This window comes from Protopterus annectens, chromosome 2.part0 (assembly GCF_019279795.1).
Source record: "Protopterus annectens isolate FY-2018-M chromosome 2.part0, PAN1.0, whole genome shotgun sequence".
NCBI classification, from domain to species: domain Eukaryota; kingdom Metazoa; phylum Chordata; order Ceratodontiformes; family Protopteridae; genus Protopterus; species Protopterus annectens.
The window spans coordinates 32,269,731-32,293,368 of record NC_056728.1 but is presented as its reverse complement, the minus strand read 5'-3'; the positions used below and the strand labels follow the sequence as shown (position 1 = coordinate 32,293,368).

At 43.8% G+C, this 23,638-nt stretch overlaps 1 protein-coding gene across 1 annotated transcript in view; it reads left to right on the top strand.

Moving 5' to 3' along the window:
- The window catches only part of UNC80 (unc-80 homolog, NALCN channel complex subunit), a 5,631,640-nt gene that overhangs the window by 4,709,238 nt on the left and 898,764 nt on the right, over positions 1–23,638 (top strand). Inside the window, exon 52 of the mRNA XM_044060513.1 lies at positions 19,820–20,020. Coding sequence (XP_043916448.1) covers positions 19,820–20,020 — 201 coding nt within the window. The remainder of the gene's footprint in view (positions 1–19,819; positions 20,021–23,638) is intronic.

The window sequence follows — 23,638 nt, the reverse complement described above, 5'->3', positions numbered from 1 at the left end:
TGTTTTTTGCTTCTTTGTTTTAGTAAAGTACAGATATGCTTGAGTAGAAGTATGTTAATCAGTGCTTAATGCCTTTGCAAGCATATCGTGGAAGTCAGGGGCTAACAGTGGAAAATGTGGAAAGAGGGCTGGTTACAGCTTTGGCTGGTATCATGGTACAGATATACAGCAAGATGCACACTGCATTACATTTTCCTGAGAGGAGCATGTTCTGTATATTCCACCAGATGTTGAGAGTAGTTGCAGAGACAGAAATGATGGAAAAACTGTTGCAGTGGGACCTTAAGTAGGGTTCACATTATTTCTGTTATGCTGATACACTATTGTTTCTTATCATTCAGGAGACAAAACTTCAAAGAACTAAGGAAGACTCCTTCCTGCATTCTACGTGTACTCACTTCTCTTGAATACAAATTGACAGCTTAGCCAGTAGGAGACTTGGGCATGTAGGGAAGCACAGTGATGTAGAAATCTAAATTAATTGTCATGTCTTCTTTACATTATTACTCCAGCAGTGACAAATTACTGAAAATAGAGGAATATTGTCAAACATCTGATACTGTTCATTCAGTTTATCCGATCTGACATGTGGGTCCTCAAGCCACTTGTCGATCCAGTCAGGCAGTTTTAGGGCTCCTGCCTCAAGCCCCTTTAAGAAATTCCCTTCCCATATTGCATCTCTCCCCTAGCTACCTCAGGTCTTGTTTGCCACATTTTGACTGGAATGTTAAGAACGCTACCTCCTATATAACAAAAGGAATACCTTTTTTAGTAGAAATTTATATATATATTGCTTGTACTTGTTATTGTTTGATTGTTAGTGTAGTTTAATTCCCTTTTTATAATACTTTTTCTAATAGTGGTTCACATCAATAACTCCTTTGGCATTTTCCCCGTCTGTATCTATCTTTCTTTAGCGTGTAATAGTTATATTACTTATACAATTACTTAAGATAGAAATCTTGTTTGTACTTCATTATGATATAGTTAACACATTTGGTGTTTCATATAATTGCTTAGGGTAGAAATCTTATTTGTAGTTATTTAAGGTGTAGTCCTGCCTAATTCCTCTGTACCATTAGAGTCCTGGTTCTTTAAGAGTTAAATTGTGACTAGAAGAATTTAATCTGTGGATTAATTGCCACCCATTTTAGGCTTGTCCAATATGGAGAGAAACCACAAAAAAATTGAGAAGTACCTGGAACTGGAACAGAAATCCAAGCAAAGAACAAACAACTGACCAGGAAGCCAAAGACCACAAGTGAATCCAACAGTGGTAAAAATCACTCCAGTTTGCAGTTGTTGTAGAAAGAAACAATCCTTTAGTGGGAGTGGTTTTTACCATTGTTGGATTCACTTGCTGTGTTCTTTGGCTTCCTGGTCAGTTGTTTGCTTTTCAATATGGAGAAACAGATGAGCTTTAAGAAACTGCCAAAATGCGGGTACAAATGTTTGCCACAAGACCTCCACAATTTGTATGTGGTATGTTTATGAGTTGCTCGTTTGTCTGCTATCAGTGATATCTGTGTGGCTCTCTGGCTCAGAGCATTAGAAGACAGCAGAAGTAAGCTGTTTGGTAAAGGTCTCCTGCCACCTCTCAACTGTACAAATTTTTGCAGAATGTCTAGATTTTTGCCTCATATTTTTGGTGTGTCCCTCCTAAAATCTGTACTTTTCTGGCAAAAAGCTGAGGATTAAAGTAATTAAATAATGAAAAACATTTGAGTTGAAGGCTCCACGTCCTTCAGAAAATTCATACTAATGCAAAACCTATTATTCTATCAATTTTCTAAGTTTGTAAGAGCAATATTTAAAATCTGTCCCTATTTGTCCCCCCATCATTTTAGGCTTTGTCCAGATTTTTTGCTCTAAGAGGTTGAGAGATTCCTGCCACTGGAAAAGGAAACAACAATGAAAAAAGGCTTCATATAAGTCATGGAAAACCACATAATCTGATCCAAAACAGAGGCCTAGAGGTTCATTGACATTGTCCTTACACACAAAAGTTCCAAAGCTGGAAGAACACAGAGTTTGGACCCCTATGTATACTCCTGCATTCACTCCTCCACCAGATCTAGAGCTTGTAGATCCCATCCGTATTTATGACTCTCCACCAAAAACTGTGGGAAACTGGAATGTCCTGTTTCTAGAATTTCTTCAGCTCCTGTCCAATTCTTCATTTACTATAGAAGTACATCTGAGGCTGATTTAGATTGTTTGATGCAGAAGTTCCTTAGGTTGCACATTGAGATGGGGTCATTCCATTACCCTTAGCTCTGAAAGCAATTGGATGTGGCCAAATCAACACCATTATTGCTGTTTTATCTGTCCGCAGTTCAGCTCAGGTTGCTCCTTCTGGATACTGTGGCCCAGGGGTCTGCTCTTCATGCAGCTTTCACTCCAAGGGAATTCTTTCTGACTCCCCCAACTCTGGTTTTCTTGGACCTGTTTGAGTCTTGGATTCATGGATTTGTATTAGCAGCTCCAGTTCCATTGGCTGAACTGCTTCTCTCAGCTTGGCTGGTGGTGTCGGGGTCATCGGCCTTTGACTCCTCGGTTTCATTTCCCTAATTGGAAATGACCACCTTCCAGGGTCCAGAGGTTGTTCCTATGATGGCATCTGATCCAACAAAGGGAGAAGTGGATCTGTCAGTAAGGGGATCTCTTCAGACCCAACAGAGTTTGGCTCAGCCTTCCAGGTGTTGTGAAGGATAATTTCCTCCACCAACATAGGGGATCCACAGATTTCACTGGCCATGGTTCCACCCCTTGACCCTTCTGTTCCAAACTGGCAGCTCAGGAGCAGATGAGGTCCTGTGAGGATTCAGGTGACTTATCCTCTCAGCTGCTAAGAAAGAAGATGTACAAGAAAAAACACCTTGACTTACAGTCAGAGTCTCCTACAGAAGATACCAGTGCAGAAGATAAAGTGGGTTCCTCCATTCCCCTCTGGAAGACAACAAATGTGGCAAAATGTTAGAGTTAATGCACCAGGTGAGATCTTAGCCTGCAGAACCACCTTGTCAAAACAATGAGGTATTGTTTGAGACCTGTGAATGACACAGTTTATGTCCTGGTCAGCTAACAAGTTAGTTGTCATAAGGTATTTTCTGGAACTTGATACCTGTGAGATGATTCCCAGTAAACCTAAAAAAAATTCTTCACCCCCCCCCCCCACTACCAAAGCAGCAACAACACCATGCCAAGTCATCTGCAGTAGACTCCATCATAGTGGTGACAGTTACTAAAGGAGAACTATCCAAAGATTATTTCTGTCTTCATTGTAAGGTTGTAGAGCAGTGGACTGACTTGAAAAGTGGGGTTTGATTTGGGCACCTTTGTTCTGCATGCCTTGAAATGTACCACTCATATGAACAGGATTTAGAGAGAGATTTATCTCTGCGTTATTAACTTTGAAAAACTCTCACACGAAGGAGTAAAAGAAGCAACTTAAAGCTACCTTGACCACTATGTCTGGCATTACAAATCTCTTCATGCACCTAATGCATAATGTGGCACATGAAGCAGCCACGGCAGCAGGTATAGCCATGAGAAGTCACATTTAACTTCACCTTTGTGACTTTGTGGATAACTTCACAGCATCCTTCACAAATGCTTCCTTCAATGGGTCATCCTTGTTTGGCTTATTGGTGAAAGAAAAGTTGTAAAAGAGTAAGCAAGATGGTAAGACTCTCTCTGCTGTAGGAGTCCAGTATGAGGTCCTTCAGTGATGTTACAGTAGAAACCATAAAGAACCTTGTACCCTCTGGGTTTGGAAGTTGAGATGTCAGTTTGATTCACCTTTAGACAGGAGCAAATGTAGCAAAGCTGACCTCTTCAATGGACTCAGGCCAAGAGGCCGAGGAGGTCCGCATAAGCAAGAATATCATTAACTTTTTTCCAACAGGAAGCTGTAGAATCCCTGAAAGTCTACCTGACTGCTACACTTTGGAGGCAGATGTGGGTCATCTTTCCATCATCCCACACTCATAGTTTGTCATCACCTGAGATAGATGTGTAAGAAGGATAATATCCAGAGACTATTCAGTTCCATTTTTGGAAGTTCACCCATATCTCATTACACATTGCAGGACATCCCACCCAGCCAGACAAAAGCAGCATTACAAGGCTGAAAAAAAGGGAGGTACAAGAAAGTATGTTTTCACAGAAAAGACAGTGAGGAGTCTGTGTTGAACTGAGGAATTAAAAATGCATGCAACAAATGTAAGATGATGATGATGGGAAAATAAGCTCTAGGTTAAATTAGATCTACAGCTTATATCTTACATAGTAAAATGGGTGGACTAAGTGGGCCAAACAGCACTTCTCTACTGTAAAAATGTTTATTTCCACATTTTTGTTTGTCAGCATGGAGTAAAGAGAAATACAATATGCCACTGGTAATTCCCTGCAATGCAGATGAGGTTTTAACAAGACCAAGGCCATGGCGACTTTTCAAGAGATACCCATGTTCCCTGTTGTGCCTAAATATGCTGAGTGGGCATTTGTAGAGTCATGCCTAAAATGACTTGCCCAGACAGTGTGACCCACTTCTGTCTACATCTACTATATTTTTGCCCTCTTCAGAGCCAGCAAAAGGCTTACCATGAAAAATGAGTTTCAACCATTTCTGGTCCTGTTGTGCACCCTGTCATCTTAAACTGTATGTGGCACTGTAGCTTAAAAGGTTAAAGCTATATGATGCTAATGACCCTCATCCGGTAGTTCTGAGTTTGATGCCTTTCATGCTGCGTGACTATGAATACAACTTCTGAACTACTCCTGAAAGATCATGTACACCTTATGAGCTTATGTGAGTAACAAACAAATAAAAGCCAAATAAAAAATATGCCCTTATACTGTTGTCCGCTATTGTCAGGCTTTCACTGACTTTCTTCTAGAGCCCTGTCAGATAACTTAAACTGCATGTCAGAGGAAGTTGAGACTGTAATTCACCTAAATGATGTTGCTTGACCTCCTAACTTTTGTTGATTTACATTGGCATCACTGGGAGGAACTATGCCTATGGATTGCTATTTCACTAAAGTCAGCATAACTTTAGCACGAGCAACTAAATATTTAAGTCCCATGTATTGTAAGCCTTTGTGAAATTCAAAAATCTGTAGTGATAAACAAGGTACTAACTATTGTTTAATGCATAAGGTCTTATTTTTATGCACAACTTGAGTTCTATTCCTTTAAACATTCTTTGGAGAAATGCATTGTATCCTTTGAATACAAATAGTGCAACAGCTTTATGATAAGGTAATGATGCATGTAAAATATTAGATCTGAAGTTGTTGATTTCATTTGATCTTCAACCTGAGGGACCCGGATCTGGCAGGGATCCGACTTGGCCACTAACTTCAGCTTTGGAGCCAAGCTCCAAGCTCCTCTCCTACCCATAATGCCCATATCTCCCTCTTTCTCCCAGATCTCGTTTGCTGCGTGTTCAAACAGCAGTGTGATCCTGTAGCTCCGAGTTACCTCAGTGGGTAATGATAATTTTGTGGTTCTTTCCTACTCTCTCCCTAACCATTTTTTCTCCCTACCCTTTCTTTGTGCTCAGGCATCTGTTTTTTGCTTAAAAAAAAAAAACTTTGCTTCCTATCTCTTCCTTCTAGTTAGTGTGAGTGTGTACGCGCATCTGTTTCCTGTTAGCCATGGCAGAGACTCCAAAGCCGGGCTTCAGGAAATGTGGAGAATGTGGCCATAAACTACCCCCTTCAGATGGCCACACTGTGCGTGGTATGCTTGTGTGTGTCCCACCTAGATTCCTCCTGTTCGATCTGCACGGGCTTCAACCCCCACTCATTGATCGACAGGAGAAATAAGCTAATTCTAAAAGGCTCCTTTTCCCCTCCATCTTCTGAGGCCATCACTTCATCATCCTCCACCCTGGCCACTGGGACTCAACTGCCTGTCAAGATGGCCGTGGATGGGGAGCAGCACCGCCATAAGGAGGGCCTACAAAGTGGTCCCCCAACTGCTTTTCGTGGCTGAGCCCCCGACCAAGACCCTGCCAGATCCGAACCCAAGCCCCCCTCAGCTCCGGTCACCTCACTTCTTGCTGGAGCCGGAGGTCACTTTGGCTCAATCTCCCTTCTTGGCCTCTCCCCGGTGCCACTCCAAGCCCAGGTTGGCAGGTTGGTTGCATCTTCCATCCGCTCCTGTCAGAGTCTGTCTGAAGCTGAGGTGGACAGGATGATGGGGAAATTCATCCAGGCCCAGATTCAGTTGGGAATCCTGCCTGCTCCGTGCCCCTCTGGGGCTGGGGGCATACAGTCTTCCTTCATACTGATTACTCCTTCTCTGATCCCACCCCTGGTTTCAGAGTTGTTGGGTCCAAGGTTCCCTGGTGTCGAAGGGTCGACGCCAATGTTTCCAGGTACCTCGATGCCAACTGTTGCCCTGAGTGGTTCGGCCCTGACATTTTGGGAGCCAACCAACTCTCAGAGCTGAAGCCTCGGCATTGGATTTGAAGGGATAGTATTGACTTCAAGGCCTTTGGAGTTGTCTCTTCCTCTTGGAATTATGGCGTCGGGAGGCTCGGCTCTGGCGTTTCCCTTGGTGCAGGGAGCAGCAGATCTGGCCTTGGCAATGCTCCCTCTCTTTCTGGGCCAGAGTCTGCCATCCTGCCCCCTCAGGGACAGCATGTTGCCACTTCGCCTCAGGAGGTTTCCCCCAGGGGACTTCCTGAGGCTTCCGAGTCCTCCCTGGAATTTCCCCCTGAGGAGCCCCTTTGGAGGAGGCACTTGGACTCCCCACCAGAGTCCCTCAGGGAAGATGCTGACTAGGAGGAAGGGGAGAGTTCCCCTCGATCACTCTCAGATCACCTTCGTTTGGAGACATCATGGAGATCCTTTGTCAACATGGTGGGTGCTCTACCCAAAAGCCCAACCCGGATGAGTTTGTATTCTTGGAGGTGTTTGGCGCAGGACCCTCTACCTCCTGGTGTCCTCTCCCATGGATCCCATTGTGGATCTGATATCATCTAGGGCATGGAAGGATCCAGATATGGTGCCCGGACAAAGTATTTAACCCTCCTTTAGATAGGCAGCATTGGTCAAAAGGATCCCCGGTCAATGCCATGGTGGTTGCAGCTGCCACCAAGAAAGAGCTTGCACAGAAGAACTCTAAGGTCCATCCTCCAGACAGGGAGTCTCGGGCCATGGACCGTTTTGGGAAGCGGACTTGCACTTCAGTCATGTTTCCCTTATGTGTGCTTGGCATACGTCATCAGACTGCAGAGGGACCTGGTCAAAGAGGTCACTGAGTCTGCCCCAGGGTGCATGTTGGCAGAGGAGAAAAAGGTGATGATCTTCGTGTTTCACTGTTGCAGTCATCACACTTGGGTTATCTGCCTGCAGGTAGCCCTCAGTCGGCCCGAATACCAGAGTCTTGAGATTTCTGCTTCGGATGCTGTTGCCTCTTCCATGACGTCAGGTCGTCAGGGGTATAAAACATACAGCCGACACCATTGCATCAGCTTTTCTTGCCACATGGGAGCCCGATGCAGAAGCAGTTCGCAAGTGCCGGTCATCCGCTACCTGAAATTTTCGTTGTTTGAGTTTCAAACCTGTAGTCTTCTAAAGCTAAGTACGCCGTTGGGGATCCTTTTTTCTTGCTCTAACTGATGTCAGAAAAAGTTAACAATTGTCTTGTCTGTGGAAAGCAAATACCTCACAGAGATTTTCATTCTCACTGCGTCACCTCTTTAGGCCCAGGCCACGACGTTCCTCACTGTCGGTTTTGTGCCTTGTTTAACACCTTCATCGTCAGGCTATCTTTGTCACCATATTCTTTCGCTCTCATTCTCTGTATTTCGAAATGGTTGAATGACTACCGATCTTCCAAAAAAAACATAAGGATAAAGACAGAGACAGACTGCATAGGTCCAGAACTGCCGATGACGCTTCTGTTAAGCTAGTCGCCAGTCTGCCGGTACTCAGTGCGGCACCTTCGCTGCCCCTGATACCCGCGTCTACAGATTTGCAGGCCTCTGCTGAGACCCATTCAGAGTCTGGTATGCCGCGAGATGCTTCGACTATGGAACCTTTGGATGTTTTTACCTTGGATGGGACCGGACATTGACTCTCTTCAAGAGGAATGTGCAGGCACCGGCTTCTGAGGGTGTATTCCAACCTTCCGATGTTCGTATTACACCGACAACTTCATTTTTAACTAAAACTACAGAGTTTCTCAGGCCCAGAGTTCGCAATACGCCTAGAAAACTGACAACCAAATCACATGCTCAAGCTCCCATGCCACAGAATCAAATGCTGAGAATGGCTGAAGACCTTTTAACCTTAATTAGGGGAAGCCAGCCTTCCACCTCTAAAAGACAAAGAAATGATTTTCCTTCTGATTCTACAGACCATGAGTCCGATGACTCTGATCCCTCTGATTATCAGGACTTAGCCTTATCTACCTTTGAAGATTCAGATGCAGAGGATTCCATTCCCTCTGCCTCCCCTCCAGAGGAGTTTTCTTTTGGTGAAACCTTGCATACATTAAGAGAGCATTTCCACTGGGAATGCCAGGACTACCCTCAGTCCAAAAAGAGACACAGAGAATTTTTAGACTTGCCTCAGCACAGGCCTTTTGCTATACCCCCTGTCCTGGATATTGTAGATGATGTTTTCATGGAATCCAGTCGTACTCCTGATACTTTACCATCAGCTCCTAAAAAGCCTGACAGGTACTATAGAGTACCTGACTCTCACAAATTTCTCTTTAAGAATCCCACTGCGGATCCAGAGACCATTTCCCAGGGACCTACAGGCATTAAGGCTACTACAGCTAAAAACCCTACCCCTTCGGACAGGGATTCTAGAGCTTTAGACAGATGGGGTAAGAACGTATATACCTCTGCAACTCTTGCCATCAGGGCTTTGAATTGCCAGTTTCACATGTTGAAGTACCAGCAGCATATTATGGGACTAATTAAACAAAAAATGTTGTTGCTTCCAGATTGTACAGAAAACAACGATTTACAAGAGTTAATGCATTCTGCAAACCAAGTTGGTAAACATACTTTGCAGTGTGGCTTTGGTGCCTTAGAAGCATCTTGCAGGGCTGTTGTTAATGGGTCTGTACTGAGAAGGCATGCTTGGCTGAAGGAAAAAATCTTGCCAGACCATGTCAAAGCAAAATTACTAGATGCTCCATTAAACAAGGAACGTTTGTTTGATACTAAAGCAGAAGAAGTTCTTAAAAAGATGGAGGAAAAAGCTAAATCTATGAAAACTGTTAAATATTTCTTACAGGTCCTACTACCTAGATTCAGTAGGCATTGGCCTTCTAAAAACTGGTCCTTTCCAGTCCCTACTAGGCCTTTTCAGTCCAAACCCAGGAGCAGCAGACCAAGACTACAGTCTCTGGGTATGCAGAGATCTAAACAATGGAGTGCTCCCACCTCAAAAACAGGTTGTGGTAAGCCACCCCCTTATGGAAAAAGTTCACAATGACTTGTCTATCATCCTTCCCAGCCATGCCCAAGTACTTGCACTGCTAGGAGGAAAACTCACCCTGCATGCAAAAATCTGGATGTCCATTACCCAAGACCGATGGGTCCTAAACATTGTATCCCAGGGATACAGATTCTACTTCCACTCACTACCAACCCCAAGCAGGATGCCAGACCTTTCTCCAATCCAGTGAGCAGAGGCTCTAAAGCAAGTACTTTCTTTTCTTGGTATCAGGGCTATTCAACCTGTTCCAACAGGGCAAAGGTGACAGGGTTTCTACTCCAGACTGTTTTTAGTGCCCAGAAAAGAGTGCTCTTGGCACCCTATCCTGGATCTGTCAATTCTCAACACTTTCCTGGTGGTCCCAAAATTCAAAATTCTTACACTGCAACAGCTTCTTCCTGTGCTAACCAAGGACTCCTGGCTAGTCACTCTAGACTTAAAAGAAGCTTATCTGCACATCCCCATAAGGGAATCTTGCAGGAAATATCTACGGTTCAGGGCAGGCTCTATGCACTATCAGTTCTCTGCACTTCCCTTTGGCTTATCTACTGCACCCAGGGTGTTCACAAAGTGCCTAGCTCCAGCCGTTGCATACTGCAGGCAGAGAAATATTCAAATTTACCCATACTTGGACGATTGCCTGATTCAGGTGGACAGTCAGGAATTGCTACTTCAGCACCTGGCATTTGTAAAGAGACTAATAAAGCGACCACCGACACGAAACAGTCTTACCAACCAGGTAAAAAAGGACTTAGAAATGGACCAAAAGCTCCAAATAAAAGTTTATTGTACAGCTCTGCAGCTCAAAATACTCTTAATCAGCTCACAAAATAAAAACCGAAGCAATTCCTCTGTAGACCAAAAACACATTAATCTCAAGCGCTTGAGATTAATGTGTTTTTGGTCTACAGAGGAATTGCTTCGGTTTTTATTTTGTGAGCTGATTAAGAGTATTTTGAGCTGCAGAGCTGTACAATAAACTTTTATTTGGAGCTTTTGGTCCATTTGTAAAGAGACTCCTAACTTCTCTGGGGTACACCAAAAATGAAAAGAAATCACAACTGGTGTCCAGCCAAAAGATTGTATTCCTGGGAGCAAGCTTGAACACAACTTCCCAGATGGCATTCCTTACTCAAGAAAAACAGGCGTATTTGACAAACTACTTCAAACTAATGGCCACCAAATCCCTGCTGTCTGCAAGAAAAATACTGCAAGCCCTAGGGTTCTTGGCTTCATGCATTCTACTAATTCCATATGCAAGACTGCATATGAGGAAACTTCAGTGGTGCTTAAAAAATCTCTAGTGTCAACATTCTCATGACATGGAAACAGTGATTCCTATCATCCCTTGCCTAAGGGCAGAGTTCCTTTGGTGGGCAGAGGCATGCAACCACAACAAGGGACTTCCTTTCACTCAACCCCCTCGCCACCCAAACCCTGACAACAGATGCATCAGACTATGCTTGGGGGGAGGGGACTCACATGGCAGTCAAATGCATTCAGGTAAAATGGAGCCCACGACAACTTATCTGCATATCAATCAAAAAGAAATGTTAGCTGTACAGAATGCTCTGACAGCCTTTAAATACCTTATCCTTTCAGGACAACTCCTGATAAAGACAGACAACACTACAGTTATGTGGTACATAAACAAGCAGGGGGGAACCCATTCCTACCCACTCTGCAGGTTAGCCATGGCCCTGTGGAACATGGCCTTGAGCAACCAAGTGCACCTGCAAGCTCAATTCCTGCCTGGCAAACAAAATTCACTGGAAGACGACTTAAGCAGAAATCTACTGGACCCACAGAGTGGAAACTGGAATGCAACTCATTCAAACTTCTAATCCACAGGTGGGGACACGAGAGGTGGACCTCTTTGCCTCCCCACAAAACCATCAATTGAGCAAATTTTGCACCAGAAACCCTCACAGCAAAGCGTGGAAAGTGGATGCCCTATCCTTTACATGGAAAAAACTCTCAATTTATGCCTTTCCCCCTCTGCTCCTCCTCTCTCAAGTACTACTCAAGATCAAACAGGACAGACCATGGACAATTCCTATTGCCCCAGACTTGCCATGCCAGCAATGGTACCCACTCCTACGCAGTCTGACAGCAGTACCACCATGGCACCTACATCAGACCCCCTCCCTGCTGTCCCAGCAGGAGTGACAGATTTTGCATCCACAGTTGCAATCCCTGAACCTTGCAGCCTGGCTTATCCCCTGAATACACCACCAGCAACCCTCAACAAACAGGTGCTGGATGTCATCCTTGATGCCAGAAGGCCTAGTACTAGGAAATCCTATTCGGAAAAGTGGAAAAGATATTTTTCTTGGAGCCAGTCTCAAGGAAAGGACACAGCCATGCCCACCTTACCTCTGATACTAGATTACCTAGCAGAGCTGCTCCATAGAGGCCTATCCTTCTCATCAATTAAGATTCATGCCTCTGCCATCTCAGCTCTTTACAATAGTGAGCCACCTCTTTTTTCTCACTCTCTCATCAAACAGTTCCTGAGAGGAGCTAACAATTTAAGGCCCCTGAGGAGAGCTCCCACCCCTGCCTGGGACCTTAACTTTGTACGAGAGAAACTCACGCTTCCCCCCTTTGATCCTGCTGCTACAGCAGAGTTAAAAATCCTCTCTTGGAAAACAGCCTTACTGCTAGCCATCACTTCAGCAAGAAGAGTGTCTGAGTTACAGGCACTAATGGCTGTGGAACCCTTCATTGTTTTCCATGCTGACAGGGTTTCCATCAGGACTAACCCATCATTTATGCCCAAGGTGGTATCCAGTGTGGCTTTAAATCAATCCATCCATTTGCCAACCTTTTTCCCTAATCCTCAGAATAAAGGGGAAAGGATCCTGCATTCCTCGGACATGCACAGACAGCTCAGGTTCTACCTTGACAGGACCAAACCTTTCAGAAAATCTGACCAGCTACTAGTCAGCTTTGCTACAGGGGCAGAGGGCAAGACCATTTCAAAGCACACCATTTCCAAATGGATAGCACACTGCATCCATTTCTGATACAAACACCATGGAAAACCTACCCCACAGGGGATCAGAACTCATTCCACTAGGGCTACCTCAACCTCTACAGCATTTCCCAGGGGGAGTCTCTACCGGGGACATCCTGGAAGCTGCACCCTGGAGTTCTGTACACACCTTCACTAAGCATTACCACTTACCTATCTTTTCGAAATCCAGAGCTGGATTTGCCACAGCAGTTTTGCAAGGCGTGCTAGCCAGCCCTAATAATTTTTGACTGCCTCCACCCTTCCTCAGCTTTGGGAATCAACCCAAGTGTGATGACTTGCAACAGTGAAACACGAAGAACATAGTACAGTTGTGTACACTTACCATAAATGTAGATGTTCGTGTGTATTCACTGTTGCAGTCCTGGTTACCCTCCCTCCTGCCCCCTGATTTTTTCTATACTTTCTACCTATCCTCTTTTTGGACATAACCTATGGCAGTGGTATTTACTTTTTCCTGGAGGTGTTCCACACCATGTAATTGCTTCCTTTTTGGGGGTCTCCTGACATCTGGGGCAAGAAAAACTGATGTAATGGCGTCGGCTGCATGTTTTATACCCCTGATGACCTGACGTCATGGAAGAGGCGACAGCATCTGACGCAGAAATCCCAAGACTCTGGTATTCGGGCCGACTGAGGGCTACTTGCAGGCAAATAACCTAAGTGTGATTACTGCAACAGTGAATACAGTGGAACATCTACATCTATGGTAAGTGTATACAACTGTACTTTCTCCTCCCGTATGGCCATTCTTACATCTATTTAGAATACTTCCATGAGGCTCCTATCACAAGCTACAGAATGTGCCTCTAGGGCTACTGGAACAAGCTTACTCATCAGTTGTCATGCCTGGCTCCGGCTTTGTACTTTCTCTGAGCCCTTCAAAGCATCATTCACGAACATTTCTTAGGATATTTTCACCCTGTTTGGCAAAATGGTTCGGGATACCTTAGTCCAGAGCGAGAAGGACCAGAAGACTTTGTCTGCTGTCGGGATCCGCTTCACCACCACGCAACGATCCTTTGCTAGGAATCAACATGGGGTTAAGAAGATGCGGTCCCGGAAATTTCAAGGCTCTTCCCAGGACACTCGGGATTAGCCTTCCCTCACAGGCAGAGAGGGATATGATAGACGCCGCCCTAATGGCATGGGGGCCTGAGGAACCAAGGGTCTCGGTATCCCTTCCTGGGCAGACCCTCGCAGGAGCCCTGAAGGGTTACCTGACTGCTGCTCTTTGGAGGCAGTCAGGGGATGCCTGTCTCTGTACCCAATAGCCTAGGAGTCCATCACTGATGATCATTGGGTTTTGCAGATAATATCCAGAGGATACTCAAACCTCTTTTTTCATCCCCCAGTGCCTCCCAAACACTTCCCAGACATTCCACCTGCATAATGGGAGCAGGCAGCCATAGAAATTTCCATGCTGCTTGAAAAACAAGTCATCCAGCTCATCCCCTTAGACCAATCCAGATCAGGCATTTATTCCAGATCCTTTTTAGAAGAAAACAGGGGACTTAAGACCCATTCTGAATCTTTCAACCCTGAACCTGTCAGTTGCCAAGATGAAATTCCAGATGGTCACCCTTCAATCCATTCTGCCCTTCCTGCAGACATGGACATGCTGCACCTCAGAAAATCCAAATCCCATCTAGCTACGCGCTCGAGAGACTTGAACCTCAGCACTGAAATAAATAGGACATGCTGGAGGGACAGATTCATAACCCAGAGGCTCCCTTCACTCTGGAATAAAATCCCAGTCCAGGTTAGGCAGAGTCCCTCATTGACTCTCTTCAAGAGGAATCTTGATGAGTGGATGGGAGATCGTAGGTTTACCCCGGGTATCACTTCTGTGTTACTGTTAGACAGAGGCACAGTATACTAACCTCGAAAAAGGGCATAGCAAAATAAATTTAAAATGGGTGGCGAAAGCCAAACACATTCTGGCTAGGCTTATAAATGCCCTAGGGCAGATTGCCTAGTATGAACCTATGAACGACTGGATGTGATCGGTGCACCTCCAAAACGCATACTATCATATCAAGATGAACAAGCACTCTTGTCAGCAGTCTGGTTCATCAGAAAGGGGGGGACCAGATCTTATCCCTTTTGTCGTGAAGCCATGAGATTGTGGGAGTGGGCAATCTCCACTGGCTGTTTTCTTGTATCAATACACATTCCTGGGAGGTCCAGCATACTAGTGGATATGCTCAGCATGTCTATTCTGATACCTTACGAGTGGTCTCTGAATCCTTCAGTAGCAGGACAGATTTTTCTAAAGTGGGGTTCCGCCCAGGAGCCAGTCATTTTCAGTTCAGAGCTCTCCCTTTTGGGCTCACCTCTGCCCCCCTCCCCGGGTGTGAACCAATTTGATGGCTGTAGTGGTGGCCCACCTGTGGCTATAGGGGTTTCAGGTCTTCCCCTGCCTGGACTATTGTCTCCTTTCTGCTCCCTCCAGGCATCAACTTATTCAAGCCAGGGATCTTCTTCAGACTGCTCAATACCTGGGTATAACCATTAATCTAAACAAATCTCTACTGGCATCAATGCAGGTTCTCAATTTCATAGGGGCTTGGATAGTTACTACCCAGGGCAGGGTGTTTCAACCTCTGGACAGACTGTTACCACTCTGATATCATATGAGTTACATTTTTCAAACCAGACCCCCTCCAGTGGGTTCATTTCTTCAGGGGTTGGGGTCCATGGCGGCCACGATCACTCTCATTCCGATTGCATGTCTTCATGTGAGAGTTCTTCAGTGGTCTTGGCTAGACCTTCCCTTGTCACATCCTGTTCAGTTGTCTCATGTTTGCAAGGACGCACTTCTTTGCTGGCTTCTATCCCATGCCCTCCTTCAGGGTTGTCCGTTTCTTCTTCACTCCCCCACGGATGCCTCCCTGCTCGGGGGGGGGGGGGCATTGTATGGGTAGGACTGTCCAAGGCACGTGGTCCTCTCTGGAGACCAATCTGCATATCAATGTCCTGGAGTTGGGGGCAGTTCTTCTAGCATTGCATGCTCTACATAACTTTCTTCCTCTGGGACTATTGCCATACAGATGGACAATATGTCAGCAGTCTGGTTCATCAGAAAGGGGGGGACCAGATCTTATCTCTTTTGTCGTGAAGCCATGAGATTGTGGGAGTGGGCAATCTCCACTGGCTGTTTTCTGGTATCAATGCACATTCCTGTGAGGTCCAGCATACTAGTGGACATGCTCAGAATGTCTATTCTGATACCTTACGAGTGGTCTCTGAATCCTTCAGTAGCAGGACAGATCTTTCTAAAGTGGGGTTAGCCTTGCTACAATCTCTTTGCCTCTCCTTCTAATGCAATGTACAGCGAGTATTTCGCTCTGAACCCCCCTCTGGAGGAGCGCCCCAGAGAATCTGTAGTTCATGCTTGCCCCTCTGGTCTACTGTATACTTATTCTCCGCTTCCTCTAATGTCCAAGTTCATTCAGAAAGCTCGACGACTAGGGAGCTAAGTGATTTCATTGTCTCTTTCTGACCACACCAAGTTTGGTTCACCTCTCTGTGGTCTCATGCAGTGTGTCCACCTTGGACACTAGATCTGGTTTCGGATCTGATCACACATCCCACTGGGATTCCTTACCCAGAATTAGTCAGCCTGAAGCTCACGGTTTGGCTGCTCCAGTTCCCATGATAGTGAGGGCTTCCGACATCAGAGTCTAATATTAACCAGGTTATCAATTTGCCAGTTTTCATTCCAAATTTCCAGAATAAGGGAGAGTACAAGTTACACTTGCTGATGTTCACAGGCAACTGTGATTTCCGGGGGCAGGGCATCCATTAGTTCATCCGTGCTCTGGAATATCTTTCCATGAGGACCTCCCAGGGTTTACTGGTTCATAGGTGGGTACTAGGCTGTTGACCCTAGGGCCTATATAAGCCTAGCCAAAAAGGTACCCTGGCTTTCGCCACCAAAGAAAATTATTTTCTTGTGCCGCTGTTGAGCAGAGCCACAGAGGTGATCCCCAGGGTGAATTTCCTATTTTCCATCCAATCATCAAGATTTTTCTTGACGAGTGCTAATGAGGAGCTTTGTTTGATATAGAATAGGTAGTTTGTTCCAGAGTTTGGGAAGTCTCTGGGACAGGAAACTATCCCTTCAGCATGTTCTGTTTGTTGTGGTGACAAGGTTTAGGTTCCTTGAGCATGTAGCTCGGAGGGATTGGGATTTCTTTAAGTGGAACATGTCCAACAGCTCTGGGTTTCACATAGAATTTGTATGTTAAGCAGAGATCGCCTCTGAGTAGGCAATATGCGACGGAGTAAAGCTGGAGTTTTGTGAGACGGTCTGCATAGGGCATCTGTTTGGGGCCAGTAATCCTCTTTGTGAGGTATTTCTGCGGCCTTTCTAGTTGTTGTAGATGTCTTGTGATGTACATACCAAAAAGGGTGTTGTACTCTATAATGAGTCTAATGAGTGATGAGTAGAGGGGAACAATGACCTCTTTTTTTCCTGGATGAGAAACCTTTTGTGATGAGGTGTGCCACGTAGAATTATTTCATGACTACTGTGGCACTGTGATTATCAAAGGAGAGACTACTGTCTACCTGTATCCTAAGGTCTGTTATCACACTTTCGGTGTTAAGTAGACAACCACCTATGTGGTAGTTCATGGGTACAGAGTTTTTACCAAATGAGATGACAATGCACTTTTTGGCATTGAGCTTGAGGCCATGGGTTTGACACCAGCCATCTGTCTCAGTGAGGCCTTTTTGTAGGATGTTCACATTGTTAGGAGTTTCGATTATGGCTCCTAGTTTGCAGTCATCTGCGAACTTCATTAGCCAGAGACCTTCTGTGTTCGCCTGTACTTCAGAAAAGTAGATAACAAACAGGAGATGACCCAGGACTGAATCCTGTGGTACTCTACTTGTCACTGGTCTGAAGTCGGATTTGGAGTCTGCCACTTTCACAGTGTGGGTTCTGTCAGTGAGCCAGTTGGCAACCCATCTTGTGACATAGGGATTTATATCTTGTTTAGTGAGTTTATGTATAATTCCAGAGTGGGGAATGGTGTCAAAACCCTTGGCGAGATCTAGATAGTCTGTGTGAACCACCTTACCCTCGTCTACGGCTTTGGTGACTGCTTCAAAGAAGTCTATCAGGTTTAGGAGACATGATCTGCCTTTTACAAACCCGAACTGGGTGGGGTCTAGAGTTTGGAGATTACCAATGTCTTTGTTTATAAGTTCCATGGCCTTGCAGACCAGGCTCATTAGGCTAATGGGGCAGTAGTTCCTGGGGTCTGTGGTGGCTCCCCCTTTGTGGAGTGGGATAACCGTCGCTGTGCACCATTCAGTGGACACAAAGCCTGAGGTGAGGCTATGGTTGAACATGGTGCTTAGGTGGGGTGCGAGTTCATTCTGTAGTTGGTGTAGAACGCAGCCTGGGATGTTGTCAGGTCCCATAGATGCTGTGTCTGTATTCTTGGCTTTAGAGATGCAGCCGTGATTACAGGAACTCTGCATTCTTCCGGTATAAAGATGGGCCCTTTAGGGGGTGAGAGGGGGGGGGGTAAAGTTAGCACTGAACCTATCTGCCAAGATGTTGGCAATATCAGTTGCTTCTGTATATTTAACGCCATTGTGCTCTAACTCAGAGCAGATCTGAGTGTTGCCATTAAGATTCTTGACATAGCTATAGAATGCTTTGTGGTTGTCTTTAGAAACAGTGGCAATTTTGTTTTTGTAACTAGCTTTGGAAGATTTCATGAGGGATCTGAGTTTCTTACTGAGGCTGACCAGGGAGTTCCTCCAATCATGGAATTTTACTTTTTTGCAACAGTTTCTTCTGTTGTAGAGTTTGTTTATGGCAGGGGGCCACCAGATTGGCTTTCTTTTTTTTGGAGTATAGCATCTTGGTTCTGTTAGGGAAAGCATGAGCCATGCACTTGTGAAAGTGCTTATAAAGTGCATTTGTGTAGGATTCAGTAGTCGTACCTCACTTGTCCGTCTGCATGAGTGTCATGAAGTTTGCCTTTTCTGTCTTAAGAAGTGTGAAGTTGGCTTTGGAAAAATCTTTTACTGTGGTTTCGGGATGTGGGTGTCTAGGGTGATTAGCTTGTGGTTGGATCTGACCAATGAGGAACTGACCTCTGGTGTGGAACACTGGTCGCCCATGTTGGTAATGACCAGGTCTAGGATATTGCTTGCCCCTGGTGGGGGTGTGAATAAGTTGATCCAAGGCATTGGAATTTATGAATTCCAGAAAACGTTGAGCAAAAGAGTTGGTACATGAGTAGTTTTCCCAGTTAATGGTGGGGTAGTTGAAATCCCCCATTATTAGGGTGTTGGGTTGTACCCTAATATTTTACAGTGTATCAAGAAATGAGGAGTAGGAATCTTGGGGCATGGCAGGGGATCTGTAGCAAGTTACAGTTTGGATTGCTGTCTTGCCCAGAGTTAGTTGCACTTGGATAATCTTGGATGCATTATGCTGAGTAACTAGCCTGGAGGTGTGGATATCCTTAATGAATATGGACACGCCTCCGCCTTTAGTGTTTCCGATCTGGTTAGGTGGCCGAAAGGTGTGGTATGAATTATAGCCTGGTAATGCAGGGGTGCTCACTGGAGCCTTGAACCAGGTCTCTGTCACTGCACAGATGTCGATGTTCTCCATTTGAAGGAGTGCCGCGAGTGAATGTATTTTGAGGTAGCTGGGGACTCTGTCCCTCAGTTTGAAGATCAAATGAACACAACAACTTCAGATAAAGAAGTTATGTACTTACCATAACATTCCATCTGAGTTGTTGATTTTTCATTTGTCTTCAGCTGTCCCTCCCTCCTTCCCCCTGCCTTGTATGGGCTGCGTAATGGACTGGATGAAAAAGTGTTAGCCCCTCTATTGTGGCTGGTTTATTTTTTTCCCCTTGCTAGGCTCTTTGTGGGTCATGCCAGTTTAATTGGCATATTGTTTTAATCTGGGGTGCTGCTGTTCTCCAATAAACTTGATCTGAGGAGAGGAGGGAGACAGGGGCATTATGGGTAGGGGAAGAGCTTGGAACTTGGATCCGAAGCAGAAGTATGCAGCCGAGCCGGATCTGGGTCCCTCAGATTGAAGACAAATAAAAATCAACAATTCAGATGGAATGTTATGGCAAGTACATAACTTCTTTTTTTCAGAAACCATCTAATTTTTCATTTTAGAAAGTTCATTTAGTTTGCTTTTTAATATTTTGTCATATTTTGGATTTAGGGGCTGTTTGCGTTGCTCTGCAGTATGTAATGGTATCTTTTAGTTTTGAAATCTGATTTACATTGTGAGATTCTTCCTGTGTTTAAGGTTGGCTGAAATAGCGCATTCCCTGCTGAAGCTGGCTCCTTATGACACCCAGACTATGGAGAGCCGTGGCCTACGAAGGTACATCATGGAAATGCTGCCCATTACAGATTGGACCTCAGAAGCTGTGAGACCTGCACTTATTCTCATCCTAAAAAGGCTGGATAGGATGTTTAATAAAATTCACAAGATGCCAACTTTGAGGTACATTATATTTATTTTAGTTTCTTATTTTTAAAATGTCATGCCTACTAGTAGCAGAAATAAATAAAAATGAAAACAGACTGGGTATGTTCATTAGTTAATAAAATGTGATATTTTTAATGCTGTAAAGCCAGTTAACTAGTGTTATAAGGCTAAGACTGTAGGAAAGGAAGTGCACGATTATTTCATATATCAATTTTAACATACTTTGCAGTATATTCCTGATAGTTATAGCTCTCACAAAATCGAAAACTTAGCTGTAACAGTAGATAAGATAGGAGTGCATACACTGAACTGTGCATTTGATGTTGTGGATGCTTTAACATAAGCTGCAGTGTCAGGAATAGTTTTGAGAAGGTTTTAAAATTAAAAATAATCCAAATGCAGAGTAGCACACCAGCGGAGGCAGGAACCAGCGTAATAAATAGGGAGGTATGTAAAATTTTAGGTCCTAAACCAAATATTACATATAAGAACCATCCAAATTTGAAGAGCATTTTATGTAAACCAAGATATGTTACTAACAATCCACAGGAAGTAGGAGTGGATGTTAACACAGAGCCCTGTGGAAAATGTAACCAGTGTCCTTATATTAATACAGATACTTCTTTTACACACCCTACAACAAGTCGCACTTATTATTTCCATACTAATACCAATTGTGAAAGCAGAAACGTTATTTACGTAGCAACCTGCAGTTTATGTCCTGCTTATTACATTGGGAAGACGAACCGTACCTTAAAAGAACGTATAAGGGAGCATTGTTATCAAATTAGGATAGGTTCAGAGGTGAATGCCTTGGCTAAGCATTGTAAATTGGCAGGACAAGATCATATTTTCAGTTTTTTTGTTATTCAAAAACTTACACAGGGTTTTAGAGGAGGTGACCTTGTCAACCGCACTTTAGAATGTGAGACGAGGTGGATAATTAGATGGCGTGCAGAAGAACCACCCGGCCTCAATGACAAGGTCCAGATTAAACCCTTCCTTAAAAGTAGGAGATTACGCAGACACAAGTGAATATATTTCCCTACATATATATAGCTAAGTCTTTGAGATGGAGCCATCATAATGAAAGGAGTTGTTTTTGACTCTTCTTCATTAGATATTGTATTTGTGCGTAGTTTTTGAGAGTTCATTGTGTCCCTTATACTTCATGTACTCATCATTCATTCCATGCACTTACCATCTACCATAATTAATGTTATAATATACATTAAAATATTTGCATAGTATATCAGCTTTATGAAATTGTATTAAATAGTATGAGCTTAATAATGGATCTTTTATATGTGAAATTTTAACATGTATTTGAACTATACATCAGTTTTGTAGTACCGTATTACATAGTACAAAGAGAGTTTTGTTTTTTTATATATGGAGTTTTAACATGCACTTGTACGAAAAGTAATGTACGTAGCACTTTAAATTGTTAAGCGCCAAGTTTGCTAATCTTGTAACCAATCAGAAGTCAAGATAGTTCTTTTAAAGAGCTTGTTCTCATGTAATTTTATTGAAGTCTGAAGAAGCCTGTCGGCGAAAGCGCTCACTTTGGTTCAGAATTAAAGATTTTTATGTTTTCTGAAGTTCACCTTGTGATCTATGGTCTGAATATTACGTTCTTGTAACAGTGTTTACGTTTTATTGCCGAACGGAACAGCGTGTATGGTGACTGAAGGTTTTAAAATTAGGTTGTTATAGCAGTAATTCTGAATATCCCTGTACTCGAGAATTTTTAGTAGGTCAACTATTACTACATTATTGAAGGCTTAGAAAAGGAAGGAAAAACAAGGTACTCAGTGGCGGATCCAGGATTTTACGAAGGGGGGGGGGGGCGCAGTCTGGAAAGTTGACAAGTGAGGTGGGGAGGCAGGAAAGCAAAACACTGGGGAAGGGGGATGTAGAAGGATCACCTTAAGATATTGTATCAGCATGTGTGAAAACACAGCAACATACAGTCATTTGCAAAACATTGGGGGTGGCGGGTCGATTGAGCACAACGGTTAAGGTTTTCACCTCAGACACAAAGTATTGGGTTTGATTCTGATCTCAGCTTATTAGCTAGCCTTATAATTACCATTCATGACAGTTAGCCTAATATTCTCATATGATCCAGTGAACCTGGTGTGGTTGTGTTAGTGGAGGTACATAACTCCTATCCAGCACACAGCATATTAGCAGACATTACCAGTTGTTTCAAGACATACCTAGAGGATATGTTTGGTTGCCCATATAAAGTCATAGTTCTTTTATATGGCATACCTGACATAAGCATTATGATAACATAGCAAAGAATTCCAGTGAAGGTGATATCACCCCAAGACCCATAGCAAATGTAAGTAATTTAAGTAAATAATGATTTATGTGAAACCAGCAAAGTTAATTTATGTAAATAATTTTGTGTGTGCAAGTGAAATTCAGTTAGTTAAAGAACATTGCAAGTTAAGGAAATACACATTTTATGAAAAAATTCCTAAAAACAGTCAGTTAAATTATAAGCAATGTATAAAACCAAATTTAAGTACTGTAGCATTTCCCAAAGGACAGTAACACAAAATCTACTTTGTCTGGCCAGCCTAATATGCAAAGCCATGGAAAGCCTTATTAGGAAACAGCAACCCTCCGAATACTGTTTCCATTTTAGTTTGGATTTGTCAAGGGCAGGTCATGCTTACCAAATCTAATGTACTTTTTTGCAAAGGTCACCAATGCAATATAGGAAAGCAAAATGGTACACATTGCATACCTCGACTTAGCTAAAGCTTTTGACACAATCCCCCACTCAGGCATTGTAGAACAGCTAAATAAACTAGGAATAAACTATGGTCACCTACTGGATTGCCACATGGCTCACAGATGAGATGCAAGAAAGCAAAGTTACAAAGTTACCTCCAGAAAGAGATGAGCTACTGGTGGAGTCCCCAGGGTTCTGTGCTGGGGCCTCTCCTGTTTTAACATCTACTTTTCTGAAGTAAAAGCCAATACCAAAGGGCTCTGAATGACTAAGTTTGCACATGACTACAAGTTAGGAGCAGTCACTGAACCCCAAATTACACAGTCATCCTACTGGACGGTTTGTCCCAAACAACTGGTGCCACAATAATGGATCAAAATGAAATGCCAGTAAATGCATTATTGTATCCTTTGGAAGTCATCTACCTCAGGAGAACAACTATGATGACAATAAAACCTTAAGAATAGACTTGTTTGGGTTTTCGGAACTTATCTGGACAGTTACCTAAATTTTGACCAGTATGTCTACTTATGTAAGAAAGTGCTTCTATATTAAACAGCTTAAAGAAATGGGTTATGTCTAGATCTAGGATGTCACTGCCCTCCTTTACTCAGCACTCCTTACGCCAGTCATTGAGCATAATGCCCCCTTTGGCCTGTATCTGTCCAGACACATGCAACTGGAATGCCCACAAAGAAGCCTTACTAAAAGGATACTAGGGCTAAACAATATGTCCTACACAGACTAAAGTCTGCCATTTGCTTTCTTCCACTGACTGCCTCCCATAGCTCTCAACCCCTCATCTCCAAAATATAGAACATAATGTGACAATATGGAGCAAGAGGCGAACATTTACTAACAGCTTCATCTAGGATGCTCATAGC